Here is a 26,880-nt window from a genome sequence, read left to right on the forward strand (position 1 = left end):
AAAATACCATCTTTTTCAAAAAATTAAAAATAATAATAATTTTTTTAAATTTTTCTAAAAAATATTTCGAATTTTTTTTTTAATTTTTTAAAAATATTTCCGACAAAAAAAATTAAAAATAATAATAATTTTTTTTAATTTTTTATTATTTTATCAAATTAAAAAAATTAATTAATTATTTGGATGTATTTGATTATTTTTTAAGTTTAAGGATCTATTTGTATATTTTAAAATAGAAAAAAGTATGTTTTAAACTCTTTTCCAAATGAAAAAAGTACAATTTAATGCTTTTGGGTAGAGATGAAACATAAAAACCCAAAATTGGGTACAAATGGTGTTTTTATAAGGTCAGGGTATAAACGAAGAAAAAATACAAGGTGGGGTTTTTTTAAGGAATTAAGCCTTTATAAAACTTTCATAAAATGTTTGGCACTTTTTAGTCATTTGGCTATTTAACTATGCTTACTTTATTCTAGAAAGCTCCTGCAATTTTTTAATATGCTTTTGGTTAATTATAAATTACACCACAAATTCTATCATATTGGCCTTTCTGAATCAATTAACCAGAGAATTGACAATGTTAGTATTTTGCCACCCCACATTCTCTTTTGCGCAACCTAAAAAGCTTGCCAAAATGTCAACCCCACTTCTTTGAAAAACAAATAATAAAACTATTCATAATAATCTCCACTTTCTATATAATTTTGTTGTTTTTTCTAATCCTGCTTCCTGTACAAGACTGCAAGCAACCACCACTAAAACGCCCATACTCTTATAAAATCTCATAAAACATTTTTATTTGGCCAAATGTTGTAAAAAGGCCAAATCTTTTATAAAAGTTTCACAAAAGTCCCGACCTTTCAATTTTGTCAATTTTGGCCAAAAACAAATTATTTGGTTTCAATTGTGGCCAACTGTTAATTTAATTTCAATTTGCCTATGTGACGCATATGTGGCGCCTATGTGGCATGCCAAATATTGAAAGGTCAGGACTTTTGTGAAAACAAATAATCAATTTTTGGCCAAAATCGACAAAATTGAAATGTCAGGACTTTTGTGAAACCAAATAATCAGTTTTTGGCCAAAATCGACAAAATTGAAAGGTCAGGACTTTTATGAAACTTTTGTAAAAGGTTTGGCCTTTTTACAACATTTGGCCTTTTTATTTTGTCTACTAGTTTCATAAACCTTTGTTAGTTGCCATCCGAATCTATCTATATATATATATTTTTTGTTGCTGTTTTTTCCTTATTTATATTCCTAAAGAAAATAAAGAAAGCACTCAAGCACTAGCTAGGGTTTATATATTCAGTTCTTGAAGAATGCAAAATCTTAATTTAGCAGTAATTAGTTTAAGAATGCTTCTAATTTTTGTTGCTCTCCTTCCATTTGCTTCTTGCTTATCTCATGAAGTTGCCTTGGATCACAAGGTATTTAAATATATATAAAAACTTCTCTTCGTTTCTGTTTTTTTTTTTTTAATTTTCATTAGGGTTTGATTATGATCATATTTGTGCAGTCAAGTCCTAAGTTAAAATCTGATGTTGCTCTTCATGGAATTTTGTTATGGCTCTCCATGGGATTTTTAGCACCACTTGGTATACTCATTATTAGAATGTCCCATAGAGAAGAAGGTGGGAAAAAGAAGGTTTTCTTCTATCTTCATCTAGTTTTGCAGGTAATTCAATTCCTTAATTTATTCTGCAACTCATTCTTCAGTTTGCTTCATTCAAAGAATAGAAAATAAAAAACAAAAGTAAAAAGAATAAAAAAAAGTTTTTTTTTTAAAAAAACAATGTCAATGTGTTACTTTTAGAGTCAGTTTGTGATCATGCAATATCTTTTGTTAAGTTCATCATCATCATGCATATATATGATATATCCCACTTTAACTTTAATAATGATGTCTCCAATTATTTTGTTTCTTTTTCATTTTCCCCCCTTTAATAGGTTTTTTTTAATTCTTTTTCAATTTAGAGTTAACAAAATTAGCTTAACCATTCTTACGATGGCAACTATTTTTTTTTAACGGAGATATGATTAGTTAGGTTAGATGTTCGGATTATGAGTTAAATTAGCCGAAACAATAGATTATGCTGATACTCGAAACAAAGCATCGGGAATGCATTTGGAGAGCCTTAGCCACTCGGGCTAGGTCTCACCGGCATGATGATGAATACTTAAAAAGCAAGAAAAGCATATGTAATTTAGGTAGTTCAATGTGTTTATAAAATGTTTCATCAATAATGTGATTGAAGAAGAAGATTTGTCTTCATGAGTGTAGTTGTTAGATGAAAAATATATGCATGTGATCCTAATCATTTGCTTTTATATATATATATATATATATATATATATATATATATATATATATATATATATATATATATTACAGTTTCTTGAATTTTTAATTAAGTTGTAATTAAACATTATTGCTATTTAAGCAAGAAGTAAGATCAAGTGTACAATATGACACAATAATTAGTTCCTATAAATTGAGTATACAATAGATAGAAAATTAAATGTTTTAATTCTTGTTTTTGTTTACATTTTGGGCAGGTACTGTCAGTGCTTCTTGCCACAGCTGGTGCTATAATGTCCATAAAATCCTTTGAGAATGCATTTGATAACAATCACCAAAGGATAGGTCTAGCACTTTATGGGGCTATTTGGGTCCAAGCTATCATTGGATTTCTAAGACCTCTTAAGTAAGTTCATAAGCTAATATTGCGGGTTAAAACTTTTAACAGTTACTTGACTATAAAACAAAATCAATGGTAATGTGAGTTTAAATTTTTAAGCCTTTTAATTTTTTTTGAATATGACACTTAAACACTTTTACTTTATTTTTGTGACGTTTAGCCCCTCCAATTTTAAGTGTTTCTGTGAATTTTTCCAAACGTGAGGTTTATTTGAACCATTTAAAATATCGAGAGCTTAAATGGCTAAAAAACAGAAAAAATATGTGCTTTTATCATAAAAAATTAATTTTAACTTTTAAGGTTTGTTTGTTTCAATTCTAGTGTGGAATTCATTTCATTTCTAAATAAATTCTATTTCAAGCTCATTTAAAAATGAGTTCCTATATTTAGTATCACGATTAAATATAAAATTCTTATTATATATTATATGATTTATATTTTTAATATTTTTAAAATAGTAATAAATAGGAATTCCACTAGCATATCAAACACGTATTTTGTAGAAATTCAATCAAATTACATAAAAAATGTGTAAATCATTTGAACCAAACCGACTCTTAACTTATTTTCATTTCCGTGCGCAGAGGGAGTAAAAGAAGAGGCACATGGTACTTTTTACATTGGTTACTTGGAACAATAATCTCTCTAATTGGTATCATCAACATATACACAGGCTTGAATGCATACCACAACAAATTATCAGCAAAAACAAGAATTTGGACCATACTTTTCACTGCCCAAATCTCATTCATGTCATTTTTCTATCTTTTTCAAGACAAATGGGTATATTTGCAAAAACAAGGAGTGATTTTAGGAGATATTGATGAGCCAAATCCAATGCTACCAGCCAATCAAGTCAATCCTCAAAGTGATGCTCAAAAAGTGTTGGTGCTTGAAGCTTGTAGCAAGAGAAATGCACTCAAAAATTTATTTGACTAATTAATTAATATTTTAAAAATATAGGACTAATTATTAGTTATAAACTTATAAATATTTGTTTCATTTTCAATTACATTTCATAATTTCTTTACAATTTAGTTATGGGTACTTTACTATAGATATGTTTTGGATTTGAATTTTCCTGTGGTGATCTATTCTTTGTCCAGAATTATTAATGGATATAATGAAATAGAACATTTATTATAGGGGTGATTTAGAAATTGTATAAGTATTGCCACGTTGCATTACAAAAGAATGTAATTATGTGAGCATATTTGTATATAATAATCTATTTTAATGAGTGAGAATACACTAGTGATTATGATAAATGTATTGTAATGTTCAGATAATTGATAGGTTATATTATGAGCAAATTATATTGAACCGGACATATATATTATAATTCACATTTTAATTTTTCATATTGGAAAGTTAAATATTATGATTTTTTATTTTTATTTTTGTCAACAATTTAGTTTATTCGTCTATTTTAAGTGTTAGTCAACTGAATAAAAAAAATTTCTTTTTAATAAGACTTAATCACAAAAAAACCCTCACCTTTAAACCCTTTTTCAGTTGCACCCTGACGTTGCAATTTTGTCAGTTGCACCATAATTCACACTTTTGGATTTCAATTTCATCCTCAAAATCAAATTGGATTTTTTTCACTCGGAAAAAATTCATAAAAACCCTTATAAAATATAAGTACTCGTTTGAACTCTTTTTCACATAAAAAGTTAAAAATAGATGACTTATTTTAACTTTTTTCAAATAAAAAGAGATCAATTTATTACTTGAGGGTGTAATTGAAAACCAAAGGTACAAATTAGGATGCAACTGACAAAATTGCAACGTCAGAGTGCATTTGAAAAGGGGCTAAAAGGTGGGGTTTTTTTTTGGTGATTAAGCCTTTTAATAATTACTGAGTTAAAAGATTTAAGAATAAATTATTTTTCAAACATGATTCACAAGGGAAACAATTGTTGACGGAAACAAAAGTAAGAGTCATAGTATTTTTTTTATTTTTATTCTTAATTTAGTCATTTGACTCGGTTGACTAATACAAAAATGAACGGAAGGATTAAATCGTTGACGAAAGAAAAAAAAAACAAAAGTTTTAATTATAATATAAATGGAGACCTTTATAGTAATTTACTCTCATATATTCAAGTAAACTATTAAGGGTGCGCATAGGAAGAAAATATATCAAATTCCTTGATTTTTTGTTTTTTAAAAGTCGACACGATTTAACAAGTAAAGTACAATTCATTTTTATTCGATTTCTCAGTTTAATGAAAATAATTTTTCTTTTCTAAAAGTTTAAAGGTGAATATAAACTTAGGAATGAATCTAAGCTAGCATCTTCATTGCATGTTGTATTTTTTATGCTATTTTTAGCACAAAATAAGATAAAATGCTCTACATAGCACATATTATTGAAATTCACTCCAATGCAAAATGCTAAACTAAATGCTAAATTTATAATTTTGTAAGTGATTATTATTATTGATGGCAAATCTGTAAATAATTTAGATATACTAAAGTTTGGCATATGCTAAATTTTCTAACAAATTTGACACAATGTTTAGCATATGCTAAATTTTCTAACAAATTTGACACAATGTTTAGCATATGCTTAATTTAGCACATGAAATAGAAGTGTAAATGGAGATGTGTTTTTTTATATTAAATGCTAAATTATAGCATTGTAAGACATTTTTGGCACTAGAGTGGAGATGCTCTAAATTACAATATAAATTGCAATTTAGTCATTTGTATATATATAACAAAATTATTCTTATTCTAGTTTTTCGAAATTAAAGATCAAATTAAACCATTTTTTCAAAATAATTTAATAACTTTATATCTATTAGTTAGATTCAAGAACGATAGCAAGAAGCTTTCATAGCTCAGTTGGTTAGAGCACCCGTTTAGTAAGCGGGAGGTCTTGAGTTCAACTCTCAATGAAAGCATTTCGTTTTTTTTTTCTTTTGCCGCATGTGAGTGAGACGTTGTCTTGTCTGCCGTTCGATTCTTATCTTCTACCGATCAAACTTTTCATGCCCGAACTTTTGAAGCATTTGATTTGCTACCTGGTACAGAGACAGCATAATTTTTTACAAAAAATATAAAATTTATACTCAAATCTCTGCATATTACAGTCCATGGCTTCACATGATCACCATCATGACCACGACCATCATCATCATGATCAGTAATCTCCTAACAAAGATACCCATTTGAAATTTGTTGTTTATAGTTTTGAATTCTTTAGAATTTTTTGATTTGATTGTTAATGGTGAAAACAGGAGAACAAGCTCATGGGTAGGGGCGGATGGGAGAGCGTACCATAGTCACGATGGATTAGCACCTCATTCTCATGAACCCATTTACTCTCCTGGGTTTTTCAGTAGACGAGCTCTTCCAATTCTTACCAGGGATTTCAATGAACGAGCTTTTACTATTGGTATTGGTGGACCTGTCGGTACTGGGTATGTACTTGCTCTTATTTTTGTAGAACATATGAGTGGTGTTGCTAGTTTAAGAAGTTTTGATTCTTTTGGTTTAGTTCAGTTCAGTTCACCTTGTGCTTTGTAGTGTTGAATTTGTTTCGCTGGACAAAACTTTGTTAAGTCGTGGGTTCAAGGCCTCCCACAAGCGCTCACTCTTCCCCAATTATCAAAAAGAAATTAGAGATTTTTAGTGATTTAGCGTAGAGAATTAGGGGATAAACTAGAATTGTGATCATCTTCCATCACATTCTCTACTAGGACTCGGGCCTCGTCCTGCATATCTGTTCTCAGAAGAATCCGGCTGGGTTTAATTAGCACACATTTGGCGTATTTCACAATTCAATTTTCTACTCGAACACCTTTGTACCTAAACCATTCAATTTGTGTGCTTAGGCCAGGACTTGGGTGGCTGTAAGGCTATATTAGACCATGTAGATATGGAACTGGACTAAGCAAGCCTGAACTAAGCAAGCTAGTAAATGGGACTTTTAAACGGACTTGATTTTACTCGTAACAATTATCATGTGGCCATTTATATGCAAATGTAAAAGAATTGAGTAATGAAGTTGTTCTCTTGCCGGTTTTTTTGCATTTGATGCAAGGCAGATAGTTTCCTTTCCGGTGCTAAAGTATTGTTTCTAGATTACTAAAATCTAGCTTTTTTCTGGCATGTTTTGCCTTTCGGCTTTACTGGTTTCACTTCTGTATTTTGTGATTTGCACTGTTATATGTAAACTCAATGTCAGATAGAGATGAAATACCACTTTACGCTGCAGGAAAACAGCCTTAATGTTGGCTATATGCAAAATCTTGCGGGACAAGTACAGTCTTGCAGCTGTAAGTATCATCCCTTTAAAGTTGGAGTACTGATATACTCACTTTTCTCGTCCAATAATAATCTGATGCTTTAAAGTTTGGTCTCCAAGTTTAATTTGATTACTTACTAATTTATTACTACTTTAAGAAATTCAAACATCATTTCAGGTCGAATTATCCAATTTTAGATCCTTGTTTAATTTTAGCAGCTGCTTCTGAACCAAGAAATTTATTCTTCTTCTTGAACTCAAGATGGATGGCTAACTCTTCATGAATGCCTTCTGCTGAACTACTAATGAACATCAATTTGGCACCTTTCACGTTTGTGCTCTGCATGCATTATGCTTGTGTATAATGAGTTTGGAATGCAATTCACAGCCATTGAAAAGGACAAAAAGATTTAATTTTATGAACTACGTCACCTATTGTTATTATTTGTTCATCTGTTATTTTCATGTTATTGGTTGTTTTAAATTCATGACAGGTCATAGCAGTTATTAATAGCTTTACTGTTATTTCAGGTGACAAATGATATTTTCACCAAGGAGGATGGTGAATTCTTGGTTAAGAATGGAGCACTTCCTGAGGAGAGGATACGTGCTGTGGAAACCGGAGGTTGCCCACATGCTGCAATTCGTGAAGATATCAGTATTAACCTTGGTCCTCTTGAAGATCTATCTAAGTTATTCAAAACAGACATCCTACTTTGTGAATCTGGTGGAGGTAAATGCTACTACACACCTTTTCCCTGCTATGCATAAATAAATAAGCGAAAATAAAGTGCTCTTTGATCTTAACCAGTCAATTATAGTTACTTTTTGGCAAATGACATTACCATTAGATCTTAGGAAATGCGGTGAAGATGATGACAAAATTTAGGTAGCCTTATATTTCAAATAGCCAAGCATGTTTTGAATTACCGAAAAGGGAGCAACTATCTAATTAAACTTGATCTAACAACCCTAAGTTTCTCATAGAAAGGTTTAATCTTATATATGAGTTTGCTTGGTGCAGATAATTTAGCTGCCAACTTCAGCAGGGAGCTAGCAGACTATATCATATATATAATAGATGTATCCGGTGGTGACAAAATTCCTCGGAAAGGTGGCCCTGGCATCACCCAAGCTGATCTTCTTGTACGTACTCACCGACCACCTTTGAAGCATTGCTGCTGCTGCTATTCTTGTAGCTCTACTGAAGCATTTGTTCATTGTTTTTTAGGTTATCAACAAGACCGACCTTGCTGCAGCTGTTGGAGCCGACTTGGCAGTCATGGAACGTGACGCACTTCGAATGCGTGATGGTGGACCATTTGTCTTTGCTCAGGTAAGCTCAGTTCAGTAAGCTGTTTCATTTTGGTCGCGTTTATTCATCATGGGCATGCCTGTTTTGTAAATTGTCGTCCATCGTTTTGATATCACTTGTTACGCATACCCTTATAGAAATCTGCAATTTTCACCATCATCACAATCTCCCCAGCTTGTGCTGCAAAATTATGTCTTCTCTTTCAAAATAACATATTATGTGTGTGGTCTGACATGTAGTGACACTGCCTTATTATAAGTTGTCTTTTTATTTTTATTTATTTGTTGGAGTTGTAGGTTAAGCACGGAGTGGGTGTAGAGGGGATTGTGAACCACATATTACAGGCCTGGGAGGTAACAACAGGGAAGAAGCAGCATTAGCATATGCTTTCAAAAGTTTCGGCGTCTCCGATGGTACTCTTTAAAACAAAGAATCTGTCTTTTAAATAAACTAGTTTCGCATTACGTGCTATGCACGTGGCTCGTAACGTAACTCCTCAATGAACATATTAATAAATTTATTATAATTATATCAATTTTTTATTTATAATTAATATTAAATTAGTTAAGAATTTTTGTAAATGTAAATATATTCGGTTATTAAAAATTTTTCCATACTGAATTTATTCTTCTTTTGGTTTTATAATAATCATAATTAAATAATTAATTTAATTTTATTAATAATATTATTAAAAATAATAAGATAGAAATTTAAATAATAATATATTGACCAAATACAGTATTTTAATTTTGTAGTTGAATCAAACTAAAAGATAGGTATTCCTACTAATTTGGAGACAATTTAGTTATTGTTTACATATTAAAAATTAAATTGGAGATAATTTAGCTACCTATTCTAATTAGGATTTTAAATATAATAGTGATTAATTAAATAACTAATTAGTTAATGACTATAAAACCTTTATTTAGTAGTAAACTGAAAAGGATTATTCAGTAAATTTGCCTGTCCCCCCCCCCCCCCCCCTCTCCGTGCTTTTATATATAGTATAGATAAAATTTTATGTATATATATTAACTCCAGTGAATTTATTTTACAACTCTATATATACCGTGTGTTAAATAATAGTATTAATTTATAATCCTTCTTATTTTCTTTTAATTTGTTTTTCCTTTTCTCCCATAATATAAATTCTGTTGGACTTTTAATTTATTGTTAATTTATTTTTTGTAATAGAAGATATCCATTAAATTTCCATATTTTTCTCATTTTATGTACTCTTTTTATTATATATATTATTTTATATTAGTTAACAAAATTAGGGTCCATATTGTTTGGGTTGAATGATTTAATGTTAGAGCAAATTACTTTAAAATCTCTTATATTTATCATAATTTATATTTTGATTATTTTATTTGAAAATTAAACAATTCGGTCCCTCACTTTGATTCTGCCAATAATTTAGTCCATCCGTCTATTTTTGATATTAGTCAACCAAGTTAAAAGATTTAGGGGTAAATTAATTTCAAACTTGAGGGACTAAATCATAGGCAAAAATAAAAGTGGGGAACCAAATTGTTCTTTTTGGATTTTTTTTTTCTTCTTGATTTAGTCCTTTGACTTGGTTGCTAACACTGAAAATGAATGGAAGGACTAAATGATTTATGAAAATAAAAGTGAGGGGTCAAATAGTTTGTTTTTCAAAAAAGAGAGATCAAAATGTGACTTATGATATGTAGGAGACTTTATGTAGGAGATTTTAGAGTAATTTGCTCTTAATGTTATAATACTAATCTAAATTACTTAATTATGGATGAACAATTTTTTCAACCAAAACCAAACTTAAAAAATATTAAAGCAAAAAATTTGGATTGGTTTGTTTTGATAATTTTTTTACATTCAATTTAAATATCTTTCAAATAGTCGACAATTTGTATATTAAAATTTATGATGGGAGTTTTATTACAAATTAAATAAAATATTTTATTTGTTACACAAAAATGGGATGCACTAAAATTATATTTAAATCATTTTAATAGGAAAACAACCAAATAAGGTAAATTATAACAATGATAAGAATCTAAAATCTTTTAGAGAAAACTACTCTAAAACCCCTCACGTTTGCTATAATTTACAGATACCTCTTTTTTGAAAATAAAAGATTTGATACATTAATTTTGATTTTTTAAACTGTAAGATCCTTATGTTAGCTTCGTTAATAATTTTTTATTTACTTTCAAACGATTTGGTACCTCAGTTTCAACTATAGAAACAATTTGATACCTCACTTTTAATCATATTAACGATTTGATACTTCATTTTCAAACGATTTACAAACGATTTGGTACCTCACGTTTCATTCCGTTAACGATTTGACACCTATATTTAACAGAAGAGCCTTATAGTTTACAAAATTAAAACTGAGGTATCAAATTGTTTGATTTTCAAAAAAGAGGTATCAAAGTGTGAGTTATGACAAACATGAGGGGTGTTAGAGTAATTTTCTCAATTTTTTAATAATATAATATCTCAATATTAGTGACAAAATTGTCTAATATATTTACATATTTAATAATTTGGATCCATTGGATTGAGTTTTTATTTGTAGAGGCATACTTAAAAAAATTGATGAACAAAATAATACCAATGGAATGAATTCATATTTTTTGTGCTTAGTGGGAGTATTCAAAAGATGAACCACGGGTTAAAATACAGGCTTTTTACACAAACAACTTAGTTTGCCAAATTTTTAACTTTAATACGGATGCAGGTTTGGGTTTTCTAAACTACCATGTGCGGACGGAATTATAACTTTTATACGGACTCTATATATTAAACCCTAATAGCATATAAATCATAATTTCAATTATTTTCTCTCTTCTCATCATTCAATTCTCTCTTCCTCTCAGTTCATCTTCCTCTCTTTTTTTTATCGTTCGCCGTCTTCTGCTGAGCCGTCCTCTATTCCTCCGCTCCTCCGTCATCGTTCTCATCATCGTCTCTGTTGTCATCTTCGTCAACGCCATCATCTCCTCTGCTCATCGTCGTCATCTATTTGATTTCAAATCTATAATTTATTCATTGTTTTTCTTCTTCTTCTTCTTTTTTATTTTCAGATCTACAATTTTTTTACTTTTTTTCACCATTAAACATGTATAGAGATTATATTTTAAGAATATAATGCTAATTTCATGTTATGTAATGTAAATTTATGGTTATATGGAATAAATTTTTGTTATTTCTGCATTTTTTTGTGTTTGGTTGTATTTCTGTATTTTTTTATTCTGCAGTTCGATTTATTGATGATGGTTGATTGCTGAAATATTATAATATTACAGTGTTTTTGATTTTATGTTGATTTTGTGTTGATAATCAGTTAGTATTTCCTTAATTTTAACATTGAAAAAATTTATTCTAAAAAAACATTAGCAAATTAGATAATTTTGTGCGTGAAATAAACTAAAAAAAAAATTAAATGAGATTAGTTAAGGATATGTTAGCATTATCATGTTGACATTTTGTTGATTTCTTGTTGATATTTTATCGATTGTCACAATTTTTCAAAAAATTATGTTTTATTTTATTCCTTATGTTGATTCGTTGTTGATTTATTGTTGACATTATGTTGATATGTATTTCAACTTTTTTTGATTTTCAATTTTATGTTGACATGTTGTTGATATACTGTTGATAACATGTTGCTTTTTCAATCATTGAAAGAAAAATAAAGTTAGTCTTAAATTGATGTATTAATGAACTATTGATATGTTTTTGATAATATGTTGATTGTTTTTGACTTAAATCAATCAATGTTCTCATTTTACAAACATCTTGACTAAATTAACATTAATTGTTGATTCGTTGTTGATTTATTTTTGACATTATGTTGATATATATTTCAACTTTTTTTGATTTTCAATTTTATGTTGACATGTTGTTGATATACTGTTGATAACATGTTGATTTTTCAATCATTAAAAAAAAGTAAAGTTAGTCTTAAATTGCTGTATTGATGAGCTGTTGACATGTTTTTGATAATATGTTGATTGTTTTTGGCTTAAATCAATCGATGTTCTTATTTTACAAACATCTTGATTAAATTAGCATTAATTGTTGATATCAACATAAAGTCAACATAAAATCAACAACACTATAACATTACAATAATTCAGCAGTCAATCATCATCAACAAATTGTTTTGCAGAATAAAAAAAACGCAGAAATACAACAAAACACAAAAAATGCAGAAATAACAGAATTTTATTATATAAAATCACAAAATAATTCTATATAACATGAAATAAGTATAAGATTCTTTAAAGATACTTTTTATACATGTTTAATGGTGAATCAACAGTAAAAGATAAACAAATTACAGATCTGAAAATAAAACAAAAACAAAAAATTTCAGATCTAAAATTAAAAAGATAAAAGAAAGATGGCGCGGCGAGACAAAGGCGGAACGATGGAGGCGAAACGGCGGAGGCGCAACAGCGAAGGCGGAACGGCGGAAGCGAAGGAGTAGAAATCGTGAATTTTTTTTCACAACTCAAAAAAATTTACTGTTATATAAGCAAAAACGGTTGAGAATAGAGATGAAAATGAGAGAAGTAAGAGGAGTCGTACAGTAATAGAGATAACGCACAGCAAAATCGTGGAGAAGAGAAGCGAAAATGGCGGAGAAGAATGAAGAAACCGCCAATTAAGAAGAAAAATAAGAAAACGGTAAAAAAGAAAGAAATCCAAAAGAAAAAGTTAGGTTTCATAAAATTGATGGTGTGAAAAGTAAAGATATGGATTGAGCCGTATAAAAGTAAAGTCTAGCCCAAATCCTGCATTTTATATAAAAAGCCCTTAATGATTTTTTTTTCTCTCTAAAAAAACTTCTTTTTTCTCTCTAAAAAAACCCTAGCCGCCAAGAGTTTTCTTCTTATTTCTTCTCCGGCTGCCGTCAATGGTTTGATTTTTGTTGTTGACGGTAGCCATCCCTTTATTTATGTTATTTTAATTTGATAGAATATAATAAATAGCGACTCTTTTTCATTTTTTTGATGGATTAAAACCTATCAACGAAGCGCAATTCATTTACCAAGAAGTGAAGATAGATCGAAGATCTTTCATCAATAAAATGGAATCGTTTATGAGCTATATTAGTTTTATTTGTTTTTCATTGTTTGTTTTTTTTCTGAATGTTTTATGTTGTCCTTTCATTATGAAAGGTTTGTTGTCCTTTCTCTGTGAAAGGTTTGTTGTCTCCTTTTTATGTAGGAGTTTGCTGTCTCTTTTTTATGAAGGAGTTATCAAGTGGTGATTGAATGGAATGCTCTGAGTTTGTGGGTGATTGGATAAGTTTTGATCGACGAGTGATCGAAGACTGCACTTATTTAGCGAAACAGTTAATAATTTATTTTTATTTTCGTAAGTAAGATCTGTGAATCAGGCAGCATGTTGTCTGTTCCATGTCAGGTCATCGGATTTAGTTTTCGAATTATTCCGAATTTCTTACAAATGTAACTGTTTCATATTCGATTTAATGAGATTTGATGATTTCAAAAAAAAATATAAAAAGCCCTTAAAATACAGTAACTTTACGGGCGGGTATCCAACCCAATTCAAAGCACCCGCCCAACCAAATGAAATTAGTCTTCCGAACTCTGTGAACGTCAAAACGACGACGAAGCCAGGCAAACCTATCGTCAACGACATTGAATCATCACCATCACCAACCCTGATCAAAATCCAGAGAAATTCCCCAATTATAATGGGAGAAGACGACGGAAAAAAGCGAAGAATAGTGGTGGAATCCTTAGGATGGCTAACAGAATCCTCAATTTTACCTAAAAAACACAAAGCCATTGAAGGAGTAGGTCCTTCTTCAATCCTCGAACTCAAAGCTCAGCTATACAAATCCCAAGAAGAATCCAAATCCTCCAAACACTCCGCCGCTCCCACTTCTGACGCCACCTACCACCGCGTCAAGAAAAAGATCACCCCCGTCGATACCTTCTCCGCCAAAAACTCCGGCGTCGAATCCCGCGCTCTCAAGTAAGTAGAATTTGAATTTTTCTTGCCCTAATTCGAAATTAGGGTTTGTGTGATTTATTTTTAAGGTGATTGTATTGTTCTCAGGGACGGACTTAGGAAGAGTTCATAAATTTAAATCCTTTTAAAAATATTAGTATGTAATTGAATAGTATAGTTTTGCTTATGTCAATTTTGTCCGCTTTATAAATTTTCAGTACAGTCTTGCCCACTGCTGATTGTTATGCTGTATTTTAGGGATAAGTTGGAGCTAAAAGCGATTAAAGATGGAACAGCAAGCTATGCTGCATTGGAGAAAAAGGCGGAGATGTATGATAAGTTAGTGAGAGGAGAGTTGCCTGATGAGGAGGATGAGGAGAAGTATTGTGTTGATTTTTTCCGGAAGGGAATTGAACAAGAAGATTCGCAGCTGCCGCAAATTCATGATAATTCTGATGTACGGGAACAGAAACAAGAAGTTGATGCCGAGAATGTGAATGATAATGAGCCTGTTTTATATGATGTGAAATTTGCAGGTCTTGGAAGAACAGCTGCAACTATGGACAGAGATGAACACAAGCGTTTCGTTAGGTAAAGTCTTTCTTTTTGTTATGCATTTTATATCTTTTAGATGAACCTGAAGCCGTTTTTGAATTAATTTGAAATGACAATGATCAATGCTTGATGGGGGAGTGTTCGGACTTCAATTATGTTGAAGAGTATCATCATGTTCGCTAAATTTAGGTTAACCTGTTAAATCATTTGACATGTTTGTGTGAGTTGAGACTGCAATTTACAATACTTACTTGAAGCTGTAGTAAGTTCGATTGTGTGTCAATTAAAGGCTTATGGTCCATATTCATTGTTTAGATTCCTGAATTATCTTCGTAATGGTTGATAGTTTTTTTTCTTCAACATTAGATAGTTAACACTCTTATTCATAATTGAGTTTAGGTGATTATATAGATAATGTATGTGGAAGGATTGAAAGAGAGTTTGAAACTCTATTTATCATGCTTTAGATGGTAATGGAACGAGACAGATTTATACAGTAGAAGATAACAAATGGTCGCAGAATAGCAAATTCATAAGAAGAAAGTAAAAAGTTGTCTGTTAACAGCGTAAAATGAAGGAAGCCCTAATTCCAAACTAGTTGGGTTCAATGTACGATCATTTTCTTTGATTTATCTAGCTTAGGGATGAATTTTTGACAATGTTTTGAGGGAATATGCAGTTTTTTAGTTTTCCAGTATTGTGGCATATTTGCAGTTTATGGTTATCTGGTTTGATTTGTTTAATATCTGTATATGTATCATGCAACTATAATCCATAATATTGTGGTTTTTCAGGGAAGTTCATGAAGAAGTAAATCAAGCGAGAGAAAAGGTGTCTGTGTTGAAGATGCGTAGGCAAGAGCAGGCAACAGCTCATCGCGAGAAATTAAGACAAGCTTATCTTCGTAAAAAATTAGAGAAACTCAAAGCTGCATCTACTACTGAGCAGACATGAGCAGTCGAAGTGGGGAACACGCTAAGCCAATTTCTCTTTGAGACCATTTCAAGTATGTGAGTTGCTGTGTAACTCATAAACAAGTGTAAAAATGGGAAATTTTTGTAAAACTTAGTTTGTATATTTCATGTAAACTCAAAAAAAGAAGTTATGGAGCCGTCAATTATCTTAATTCATCAGATTTCATTTTTGATGTGGCTACTGATTCATATTCGGACATGTTTTGTGTAATTTGTTTTGATTTGTTTATTAAGGACGCCAAAAAGGGCAAAAAAACAATATAGTAATCCGACTCCACTGGGGATCGAACCCAGAATCTCTGGTTTCGTAGACCAGCGCCTTATCCATTGGGCCATGGAGTCCTGTTTGAGGTTGATAGATCCGAGATTTTATTTGTTCATTAGAGTTGAGTTTTTCAGTGGGCATAAAAAATAAGTTTTCTATATTTTAAATATAGGCCAAATGTCGTAAAAAGGCTAAACCTTTCACAAAAGTCATGACCTTTTAATTTTTTCGATTTTGGCCAAAAACTGATTATTTGGTTTCACAAAAGTTCCGACCTTTCAATTTTGTCGATTTTGGCCAAAAATGAATTATTTGGTTTCATAAAAGTCCTGACCTTTCAATATATGTGCATGTCACATAAACTCCACATAGGCAAATTAAAATCAAATTGAGAGTTGGCCACAATTGAAACCAACTAATCTATTTTTGGCCAAAATCGACAAAATTGAAAAGTCGGGACTTTTGTGAAACTTTTATAAAAGGTTTGACCTTTTTACGACATTTGACCTCAAATATATCATATCATAAGATGAATTCGTTTTTTAGTTGTATTAACAAAATAATTATATATAATATATCAAGCACTATTTTTTTAATCAAAAATAGATTTTTTTTAATTGTTAACATGAATTAATAGGAAGTTAACTATTAGTATTTGCAAATATTTTTTATACAGGCTAACAACTGTCTGTAAAAATTGTGGATGGAACCCTCATCCTCAAGGTACAACAAAAAGTGCTTGCATTGACACATAAAAAAAATTACACTCACAGATTATGTTAGTGATTATGTTAGTGATATTATACAAAAAGAAACTCTTGCCATTCTTCTCTCCCAAAAATCTTAGTAGTCTAATTTCTTTTCTTTTTTTAGTTAGCTGTTAATGGTTTAATTTTTCTGTTGGAGATAGCCATTTCTTTATTTTAATTATTTTAATTTTTTAAAATTTAATAAATAGCTAATTGTTGTCATTTTTATAGATTAAAATATATCAACAAAGTGGCGAAAATAGATCGATAATCTTTTAACAAAAAAATGGAATCATATACGAGTTATATTAATTTTATTTATTTTTTATTATTTATTTTTCTTCTGCAATTTTTATTATATCTTTTAATTATAAAAGGTTTGTTGTCCTTTTTTTCACAAAAGGGTTGTTATCCGGGGTTTATCAGATGGGGTTGGACTGTTCGCTCATTAAAGCACTACATGAGCTGGGTTCAGAATATCGTGAGGCAGTTCGGTCCATATCGGTGTGGACATTAGAGCATTAAGAGGACCTTTCCCTCGGTAAAATCAGATGTTATGAATTTGCGGATGATTAGAGAAATTTGATTGAAAACTATACTTAATTGACGAAATAGTTAATATTTTTTATATATATATAAGTAAGATCTGTAAAGGAATCATGTTATTTGTTCCATGTCAGATATCATCAGATTTAGTTTTGAATTATCTAGAATCTTTTACAATGTAACTGTTTCATATTTGATTTAATGAATTCAAACATATACAATTTCAGTGTCATTTAATAATTTTTAAGCTAATATGATTTTTTATATATTTAATTTCTTTTGATAATGTTTTTTTTATAATGGTCAAATGAAATTTTATCAAAATAATATTTATATATTTAATATAATTAAAAGATTAAGTTAATATAAAAATAAATATATTTTTAATCAGATAAATTTGTTCTTATTATTGACACTAAAATAATAAAACAGTCTATGCACAAGAATTTATTTTCCAACTATTACAGTAAGATTCTTTTTTTGAAATAAGAGATTTTTAGACAAATGTATACCAAACAGCAAAATAATCTCAGAAATACAGGTTGACTAAGATCATTAAAATAATACGATTTGACCAAGTTTCTTTACAAAAATATGTTTCCTAGTTTAGGCAAATACGATTCCCTTAAATAGGAAACAAACTCAGTTCAAAAGCATAATCATAAATTCCATCAAACAGATTCGACGATTTCTCTCAAATTTTTCTCAAATTCAGAGAACGATTTCTCTCAAAACTTCGATTAATCACAGTTCTAACATAATCAATCAAATAACAGAACATCAATCGATCACAGTTCATAAAAATCAATCAAAATTTCAGTAAAAAGAGGATAATCAATCAGAAACTCAAAGAAAAAGTGAAGAATCACGACGGCATGAGTTTTCCAAACGGTTCCGGTGAGTGTAATCAATCGAAATCACGACGGCATGGGTTTTCCAAACAATTCCGGTGCGTGTAATCAATCGCAATTGTGTTCACTTTCAATTGTATTCATGATTTTAAATTTAGCTAAATAAGTGTATTAATTTAGCTTAAATGTTTGATTTTGTTTGCTAATGTGTCGTAAATATTCAAATTTATGTTTGATATCAGTCTTGTAATTGATTTTTTTACTAACTTTAGATATAAATCTTATTGCTTTCAAACTGTTTGTTTATATGCTTCAATCAGTAGATTTTTGTTTATATCTGTTTTGGAATTGACCTTGCAACCTTACTAGATCAAGAGATTAATCCAGCGAGTTCCGGGCATAGGTTTAGTGCTAACAACTCTGTATTTCCCATTTGGATTCCAAACTTCATTTTGAACAGGTCCTTGGCTTTTATTGTCTATATTAGCTTTCTATGTATAATAAAATTAGAAACAGAAAATTGTCTTTTGTCCCAATGGGATCGGCTGCTGACATCTTCAATTTTATGTAAGGTCATTTATTTTCAAATTCTTGAATATGTTCATTGTGCATGTGTAGTTAGTCTATCAATTTTATTAACGCTAATATGCAGTTTCTTTTTTGTAAATAGAAATTTGAGGTCCGACACTTTGATTATGAATTATGCTAAGATTGAAAAGGAGAAATATGTACTACCAATCAACCATCAACATCCAGTATCAACATGTAAGGAAATAGACCTTAAGAAGCTGCAAAATCTTATAAAACTTTTTTGTTTACCAATAGTAAACTAACTATTTTCTATATGTAAGTTGTACTAATAATTATTTGTTTACACAGAGTACACCATCAATTACACATTTGTACAGCGTGCATGAAGGTGATAAGACATTTATAGTGAAGCTGAAAGAAAGAAAGAAACTGCATATGTGGAAGATTTCAAGTGGATGGGATTTCTGATTTCAACTTTTTACAATTTATGCCTCAACAATTAAGCATTTGCCTATTCTTCTGTAATGTTAGAGATGCTCATGAAGTTGTACATTTTGTATAATTATTAAGAATTATGTAATCTTTTATCAAAAATTAAGAGCTTACTAATAATGAACTATCGGTTTGCTATCTATATATATAAAAAAAATCATTGTTAATTTTACAATCGGTTTACTAATATTTGACTATCGGTTTACTAAAAATTTACTAACAGTCAACTATCGATATACAAAAAAGTCATTATTAGTTTCTAATTGGTATAATAATAGTGAATTTTCGTTTTACTATCGATATATTAAAAAATTCATTGTTAATTTTACAATCGGTTTACTAATATTTAACTATCAGTCTACTAAAAATTTACTAACAGTCGACTATTGGTTTACTATTAATATACAAAAAATAATCATTATTAGTTTATAATCGGTTTAATAATAGTGAACTTCGGTCTAGTATCAATTAACTAATAGGTAGTTAACTATTGGTCTACTATCAGTTAACTAATAGGTAGTTAACTATTGGTCTACTGTCAATTTACTAACGGTCTACTATTAGTTAACTAATAGGTAGTTAACTATTGGTCTATTATCAATTACTATATTTGTTAGTTCTTTACGATTGCGACTTTGCTGGCTATTTTTTTTACAAGAAGGAAATAATATTTTGGTAAAAAGATATAATTTTTAAGATCAATTTATTAAAACATAAATTTACTATTGATTTACTATCAGTATTATAAATATATATAAAATTAGTTTATCTTTTGGTTTACTAAACGAGTAGTTTACTTACGGTCTACTATCAGTTAACTAATAGGTAGTTAACTATTGATCTACTATCAATTTACTAACGGTCTACTATCAGTTAACTAATAGATAGTTAACTATTGGTCTACTATCAATTTACTATATTTGTTTTTCCTTTACGATTGCGACTTGCTGGCTATTTTTCTTAAAAGATGGAAATCATATTTTGGAAATTAACTATAAATTTATCGACGGTTTACTCACGGTTAACTAACGGTGTACTATCACAAAATTTATATTAAATTCTTAAAAGATGGAAATTAACTATAAATTTATCGACGGTTTACTCACGGTTAACTAAAGGTGTACTAAAAATAAATTTATTAATTTTTTTAAGTACAGTATCTTTAAAATACATAATTCAAGTTTACCAACAATTTATTAACCATATAATCATAATAAAATTTATAACAAGTTTAACGTTTACTAACAGTGTATTACAAACAAAATTATTGGTGTATCATTAGTAAACCATTGGTTAACCAACAAAAAAAAATTACAAAATTTTATTATAAACCCATCTGCCTTCACCACCGCAACAACAACTGTAAAAAAAACTAAATCGTTTTTTTTAATCTACAAATTTTGGTTAACCATTAGTTAACCATTGGTTAACCAACGACAAAACTGTTCATAAAAATTACAAATCAAAAACTTCCTTCATCACCAAAATACTTGGCTCAACCATCAAATAACAACATCCAATATGTGGCTCACTAACGACAGCTGCAGCAGTAAACAAAGCCGTCGCACAACCGCTTATCCTAACTTTAATGCAGGAACTCAACTTACTTCCAGGTCAAGATACTGGAATCCACATCCAAACTCAGCTGCAGCAGCAAATAAATATATTAGCATTATATAATTGCGGCACCTCCTATAACACCAACATTTAAGAGCATAATCATAGGGTTTTTAGACTTTGAAATCCTTCATACTGCCCCTAAAGCATCAATCTTCACAAAAAAATTAATGCATGACTAATTACAGAGCTACAATTTCTATTATTACTCAAAGAAGCTATGTGCTTATAAGCATTTGTGTGGTAATGATTTAAGATCAGAAGTACCAATATTTATCTTATAACCCATTATTTTTACAACAGGAGTTTTCCTATTCAGAAAATACACATTTATCTCAATTGATGCACGTAATTGGCATAATCAAAGTGTCGACCTCAATATCAATTAACTGAGATTGAAATAAAGAAGAGATTAATTACAACGAATTTAATTGAAAGCCATTTGACAAAAAAATAATAATTGAAACCTTAATAATAGGTTTTGAGAAGAAATCAAAAATGAGAAATTGAAATAATTAACAACAACGAATCAACACAGAGATGAGTTACGCCGATACCAATAATCGACGATTGAAACTGAAATTGAAATTAACAATATCGTTGAATTTGAAATCGACTAGAGAAACACCGCAGTACAACACATGTACTCAATGAAATTGACAGTAAATTCAAATCCTTTAAACTCAAATAATCATCACCAGCTTTCTTTCCTACTGAATGTATATTTCAATAGACTGAATCGTAAAAACATTAAATAAAAGAGTAAAAAAGAAAGAAATAAGAAAAATTTTGTATTTTTGTAGCGAGACAAAACCATCCGTATTAGTGAGAATATTTTAGTGTTTAATGGTGCCTTGTCTAATTTCCTCAAATAATTTCAGTAAGATTTATGGCGCTATGTATACAAATCTTGAAAACGCTCTAAGAAATTAAAAGAAAACAACAAGAAGGTGACAAATAATAGCTAGCAGCCTAGGCTAGCACCACACATGTCCGCCATGCATCCACTCTTTAACTTACTAAACCGCCACCGCCACCTGAGTCATGATCCTCCTCTACCACCGCCACCGCCACCTTCTCCTCCTCTTCCTTCTCAGCAACAACGTCCTTAACATTAAAAGACAAAGAATCTCTCCTTATCAAAAACTTCCCAGTAGGAGGTACCCACAAGTTAAGCAACCCTTGAGGCCGACCAGACGGCCGCCGGACCTGCACCGTCATGCACTGAATAGGATTATCAGCTGGATCGTCAGGTTTGCCTCCCTTCAAAACATCACAAAGCAAAACCCTAGCACTTCCAATGGGCTTCTCTCTAACATGACCGTGAGCATATATGTCCACGTTCAGCGCCGCCATCACGTCTGTTTCCGGCAGGTGTTCCCTGAATCTCACGTTGACAATCTCGTTCCAAGTAGGGTCAGTTCCGCCGTGGTTGTCCACGTGGGTTTTTGCCATGTGGAGATCTTTTTCCACGTAAACAAGTGCGTAGGGTTTCATTTTGGTGACATGCTTAACGTTCTTGAGATTCTCCGCTGATATTATCAAGACTTCGATTTCTCTAAGTGGATCCGGTCGGTGGTTCTTGTGGTGGTGGTGGTGGTGGTCGAGCGGGGTTTTCTGGTGGCTCATCTTGGTGATTTAGATGGAGAGTTTTTGAGGGCAGAAAAGGAGTTAATTAATTAATTAATAGATTGAAGTTTGTGTATTTGTATTTAATTTAAAGAGGAAATGAAGAAAAGAAAAAACAGATAATGAAGACAAAATAAAATGGTGCTTTGAACGGATCAGTAGTAGAAATCAACATTATTTGAACCAATTGAAGATCAATTAAATGAAATTTAATTGTAGACAGTTCATTACATGTGAAACATTGGTTTAAAGAGGAAAAGAAAAGATTAATTACGACAAACTAAGTTTTATTTTCTCGCTCCAAGTTCAATGTTTTTGGTTTTTACTTTTAGAATAGTACAATGTTTTAGTTCACCTTGTTATAATTTATTAGACAAAATAATCTAATTTATAAAAAATACTAGAATCAAATTTATTTAGAACTTTTATGCCTATGAAACTTTAATATGAATTTATTCTAAATTTTGAAGATTCAAATTTTCAGGAGTTTAATGGTTTTATATTTTCCCTCCTCGTCAATTATAGCAATAAATACAAATTAAATTACAAATTTTAGTATGTTTTTAATTATAATATAAATTTTAAATTTTAAAAATATCAAAATAATGTTTAATTTTTTTTATAATGTATTTTTTGAAATAATCTTGTTGAGATGGACACTGGAAATACTATACGTACAATGTCCCCATTAGCACGCCTCATTTGATAATTATTTAAAGCTATGTTGTTTTAGTTTATGTGCATAGTTTAACTCTTCTTTTTCTCTTTTTAAAAAATAAACTGTCAATTTATTAAGCCGAATCGGAAGCAATTACCTGAGTAAAAAAGATAAAATGTTGTTAAACATTGACTAATACAAAAAATGAACAAATGGACTAAACTATTGACGTAAATAAAAATGAGGGATCATACTGGGGTTTTTGGTCGAACATTCTTTCAAAGTGTCAAGTTAGTTGGGTTGCACCGGATTCTTTAGAACACTTCTTCGAATTCTGGAATTCTATAGCTGCAGGTCGGCATCGCTCTCTTTGGAAGTTAATTTGGTTTTTCGGAGTTTGGCACCTTTGGAAAGTTAGGAACAAACGTGTTTTTAAGAACGAAATGGAAGATCGGAACAACTTGATTTTTTTGACTATTTGCAAGGCGGTGGAGTTTTATCGTGTTAGGAATCATAGCTTCCCGTTTAATGGGAATGATGTTTTTAGGTCGATTGACTATTTTTGTAATTGTTCCTAGTTTCTGACTCTTTTTTGCCGCTCACACTTTGCGGGTGTGCTAATCCACTTATTATTTATCCAAAAAAAAAATGAGGGATCATATTATTTGATTTTCAAACATGAGGGACTAAAGTGTGAATTATATTCACATTAAAGTTTATAATTTTTTCGATTTTCTCCATCTTATAAATTTTCAATATAATTTTATAAATCTGTCATTATTTGTATGTCGTGGAACAACGAATAGATATTATGTATTTTTGATGTAATCATAGTATTAAGGCGCTAGTTACTTGAGTATCTTTCACGATTCGACTGTAAAATCAGTTGGACTGCAATCGAGTAGTAGAACTCCAACTTTCTAAGACTTTGTCGCAAAATCATAAGTATCAACAATACCTCCAGTTTTGGCAAAAACAAAAAACAATACCTCCGATAATGGAGGTACTGTGGTTGTTTTAAGAGCGGCGGCGCTGGTCTCATTGTATCATGATGAACATAACCGAATAGGCATGATACATAGTACATGGCTTCGTTAAGTCGACCAATAACCATGACAAGGTGATAAATTCATTCTTCAATGGTTTCTACAATTTAAATGATACATAATAGACATATTATTACACAGGGATTTTTATACTTGAGAGAAACAACTAAAGAGAAAGGGAGAGAAAGTAAAATTGATTCTAAATTTAACGGTTAATTTCTAAGTTAATTAGTTTTATTTTCTAATAAATGCTGAAAGCATTTTGTTTGAGCTCTCCAAATGTAATTTTGGTCAAACTAGTCCGACAATTTCAGAGCGTTTCATTGAAAGTGAAGTCTGATATGATCTTTGAAATCTGGACCGATCAAAAAGCATTTGAGAGGGAAAATTGAATTTAAACGGCGAAAAATAATCATAATCATCTTCGGTATGATTTATCATTCTTTGGATTCATCGATAAAATGGATTTTTGTTACTTTTCGATATTAAGAGATTGTTGATAATAATATGTTGATACAATTTTCTAGTTGTTAACCTTGGAAATTTATATGTTTGACAAGGGTATGTCTCTATGTTTAAATTCCATATATATGATTCAGATGACTAAAAGCCTAATACATCAACGACAATTAGGGTAATTTTACTAAAAGTTTTCAAGCTTTACTAATAAATCACCAACTGGATCCGATCTATATTTGATACCTGTACACACCAGTAAATAGAGGTCAGAAACTTCCGATGGGAGTTACCGGACGTTGTTCCAACGTTCAAGTAAGGTTTAAGTGAGGGAAAGAAAAGAAAGAGAAATGAAGAAGATAAATATGGTGGAAAAAGAAGAATTACCTAGGGTTTGCATATAAGGTCCCTTTTTTATAGTTAGGACTCATGTGCAAATTTTGTCTTGCTGGATGCTTCTCCTTCTTGTGGTCCCTATTTTCTGTTATGTTTACATGACATGTTCTTCCGCATTTGGCGCGGTTTGTTAGGTGCATCAGGCGTAAGGAACATTTCTTTTGTACTTGTTAGAGGATATATATTCCGTGGTTCTAGAATTAGTAACACGTGAGTGTGGATCCTTTTGGCATTTTGGAGCTCGACCTAATGGTCTTAGCTAACCGAGCTCCGATGTCAGATTTTGAAGGTCGGGAGGTATTTTTTGATAGATTTTGTTCGCTGTTCGGACGAGACACTACTTTGTCTTTCATAGCTCGGTGATCCCCCAAAGCACTAGGTCGATAACTTGGTCATATTGGATCTGAACTTTGATGCCGAGCATCACAGCTGGAGGAGATATATTCAAAGGCTCTGAGCTCGAGATCCGGGCGATGTGCCACTTGCTCGGTGCCTTTTATGGATATTACATCAGTAAATTACTTGGCTTAGCGATATATGTTTTTGACGAGGTTACTTCACCCCTACTAAATGTCATCACTACATTATCAACGATGGATATTACGTTGGTGTCTTTTCCTCGCAACTTTTTTTGTAATTTAGGGTTGTATGAATTTAAAATGAGGATTATGCGCCTGAAAAATAAGTTAAATTGATATTGAATATATTTATCTCACTTTTTAAAATTAACGGATTAAAATGTCCAAAATAATTTTTCAAGATATTTTCGAGAAAATGATCAAAATTATAAATATTAAAAAATTATTTTTGACAAGAAAATGTTCGAGACACTAATCTTTATTTTTGAAAAATCGAATCAGTGGTAGATTTTTGAGATGATAGATTTTTGAGATGATCTTCTTGAAATTGAAAATACAATGTGAACTATTCCATTAAAACATTTCATATTTCAACTAATTAAAAGTACGGGGTCTGGTTAATTTGTTTACTGTAACTCTTTTTTTTAAATAGATTGAATTTGCATAGTTTTTGTATTTTCTATGTGCAAATAATAAATAAAATGTTGAATTTAATTCAACTAATCTTAAAAAATATTATTATTTAAAACAATAATAAATTTTAATACTATAAAAGAATAATATTAGACCTATTAATTTGCTAGGGAGAGTATTAATTAATTTGTTGAAATTTCAACATCTTTCATAGTTTTATGTTTTTTTTAGAACTTAATCTTTTCTAGTTTTATATGTGGAATCGACACAGAGCAGGTATAATTAAATGTATACATGTCATCATTTAATTAGTTCAAATTTCTGTCATAATTATGCCTTCATATGACCAAATAATATTGCTATTTTTTGATACTTAAACTATTTTAAGCTGTATTACTAATTATTTTAATAGATGTGGAGACTAATAATGCATTTTAAAGTAACAAATTAGAATGCATTGAAAATAATTGGATTATGTGCAAGCAAAACCCTGTTGCCAACTCTCCACCCATTTAAGGTTTTTATTGTTTATTGGTGAGATCATCTTTTTTTCTTTAAATGGAAACTTGTTTAATTAGATTAGTGGCGATAGAGAAAGAGAAAAAATAGCAGTTTGATCTCAACTTCAGTAACCTTTTTGAGGTGAATGTGTTCAAATTCTAATCAGAATATATACCTCAATTATAATGTCTATAATATATATCAACCTATGTATTACTAAGGTTTAATAGTGTTAAAAAGTGTTTTTTTATAAATTTATCTTTTCAAAATGTGTAAATTTATTCCAATTTAATAATTTTATTATAATTTTTTTTCCTAATTAAAAGAAAAACTTAAATTTACAAAATTATAAATTTAACTCGTGGTTA

General features: G+C 30.2%; 4 protein-coding genes and 2 non-coding genes across 6 annotated transcripts; 4 read left to right on the forward strand and 2 right to left on the reverse strand.

Annotated features, from left to right (window-relative positions):
- The first annotated feature begins 1,251 nt into the window (after nt 1–1,251).
- LOC126682408 (cytochrome b561 domain-containing protein At4g18260) lies at nt 1,252–3,739 on the forward strand. The gene is made up of 4 exons (XM_050378075.2): nt 1,252–1,430; nt 1,520–1,678; nt 2,560–2,708; nt 3,287–3,739. Exons 1-4 carry the CDS (start codon nt 1,323–1,325, stop codon nt 3,639–3,641), a joined length of 771 nt encoding a protein of 256 aa, XP_050234032.1. The 5' UTR covers nt 1,252–1,322; the 3' UTR covers nt 3,642–3,739.
- Nucleotides 3,740–5,540: 1,801 nt separating this feature from the next.
- Nucleotides 5,541–5,614, forward strand: TRNAT-AGU (transfer RNA threonine (anticodon AGU)). Its single transcript has one exon. It is a non-coding gene; the product is annotated as a tRNA-Thr (tRNA).
- Nucleotides 5,596–9,394, forward strand: LOC126683398 (urease accessory protein G). The gene is made up of 8 exons (XM_050379273.2): nt 5,596–5,856; nt 5,951–6,133; nt 6,931–6,991; nt 7,492–7,693; nt 7,985–8,106; nt 8,192–8,296; nt 8,572–8,724; nt 9,286–9,394. Exons 1-7 carry the CDS (start codon nt 5,807–5,809, stop codon nt 8,653–8,655), a joined length of 807 nt encoding a protein of 268 aa, XP_050235230.1. The 5' UTR covers nt 5,596–5,806; the 3' UTR covers nt 8,656–8,724; nt 9,286–9,394.
- A 4,483-nt stretch (nt 9,395–13,877) lies between these two features.
- LOC126679883 (uncharacterized protein At4g18257-like) lies at nt 13,878–15,935 on the forward strand. Its single transcript, XM_050374894.2, has 3 exons — nt 13,878–14,278; nt 14,513–14,845; nt 15,604–15,935. The coding sequence occupies exons 1-3, from the start codon at nt 13,995–13,997 to the stop codon at nt 15,761–15,763; spliced, it is 777 nt and encodes a 258-aa protein (XP_050230851.1). The 5' UTR covers nt 13,878–13,994; the 3' UTR covers nt 15,764–15,935.
- Nucleotides 15,936–16,052: 117 nt separating this feature from the next.
- Nucleotides 16,053–16,125, reverse strand: TRNAR-ACG (transfer RNA arginine (anticodon ACG)). The gene has a single exon. It is a non-coding gene; the product is annotated as a tRNA-Arg (tRNA).
- Nucleotides 16,126–21,730: 5,605 nt separating this feature from the next.
- LOC126683166 (uncharacterized) lies at nt 21,731–22,483 on the reverse strand. The gene has a single exon (XM_050379002.2). It carries the CDS (start codon nt 22,461–22,463, stop codon nt 21,846–21,848), a length of 618 nt encoding a protein of 205 aa, XP_050234959.1. The 5' UTR covers nt 22,464–22,483; the 3' UTR covers nt 21,731–21,845.
- Between the last annotated feature and the right edge of the window lie 4,397 nt (nt 22,484–26,880).

Source organism: Mercurialis annua, linkage group LG5 (assembly GCF_937616625.2).
Source record: "Mercurialis annua linkage group LG5, ddMerAnnu1.2, whole genome shotgun sequence".
NCBI classification, from domain to species: Eukaryota; Viridiplantae; Streptophyta; class Magnoliopsida; order Malpighiales; family Euphorbiaceae; genus Mercurialis; species Mercurialis annua.

Excerpts from the sequence above, each read along its gene's own strand:
- LOC126682408 (XM_050378075.2), top strand. The coding sequence starts at position 1,323 with ATGCAAAATCTTAATTTAGCAGTAATTAGTTTAAGAATGCTTCTAATT. Across the intron at positions 1,679-2,559 it reads ATCTTCATCTAGTTTTGCAG|GTACTGTCAGTGCTTCTTGC; the intron begins GTAATTCAATTC and ends CATTTTGGGCAG. Across the intron at positions 2,709-3,286 it reads GGATTTCTAAGACCTCTTAA|AGGGAGTAAAAGAAGAGGCA; the intron begins GTAAGTTCATAA and ends TTCCGTGCGCAG.
- LOC126683398 (XM_050379273.2), top strand. The coding sequence starts at position 5,807 with ATGGCTTCACATGATCACCATCATGACCACGACCATCATCATCATGAT. Across the intron at positions 5,857-5,950 it reads GACCATCATCATCATGATCA|GAGAACAAGCTCATGGGTAG; the intron begins GTAATCTCCTAA and ends TGGTGAAAACAG. Across the intron at positions 7,694-7,984 it reads ACTTTGTGAATCTGGTGGAG|ATAATTTAGCTGCCAACTTC; the intron begins GTAAATGCTACT and ends TGCTTGGTGCAG.
- LOC126679883 (XM_050374894.2), top strand. The coding sequence starts at position 13,995 with ATGGGAGAAGACGACGGAAAAAAGCGAAGAATAGTGGTGGAATCCTTA. Across the intron at positions 14,279-14,512 it reads GTCGAATCCCGCGCTCTCAA|GGATAAGTTGGAGCTAAAAG; the intron begins GTAAGTAGAATT and ends GCTGTATTTTAG. Across the intron at positions 14,846-15,603 it reads GAACACAAGCGTTTCGTTAG|GGAAGTTCATGAAGAAGTAA; the intron begins GTAAAGTCTTTC and ends GTGGTTTTTCAG.
- LOC126683166 (XM_050379002.2), bottom strand. The coding sequence starts at position 22,463 with ATGAGCCACCAGAAAACCCCGCTCGACCACCACCACCACCACCACAAG.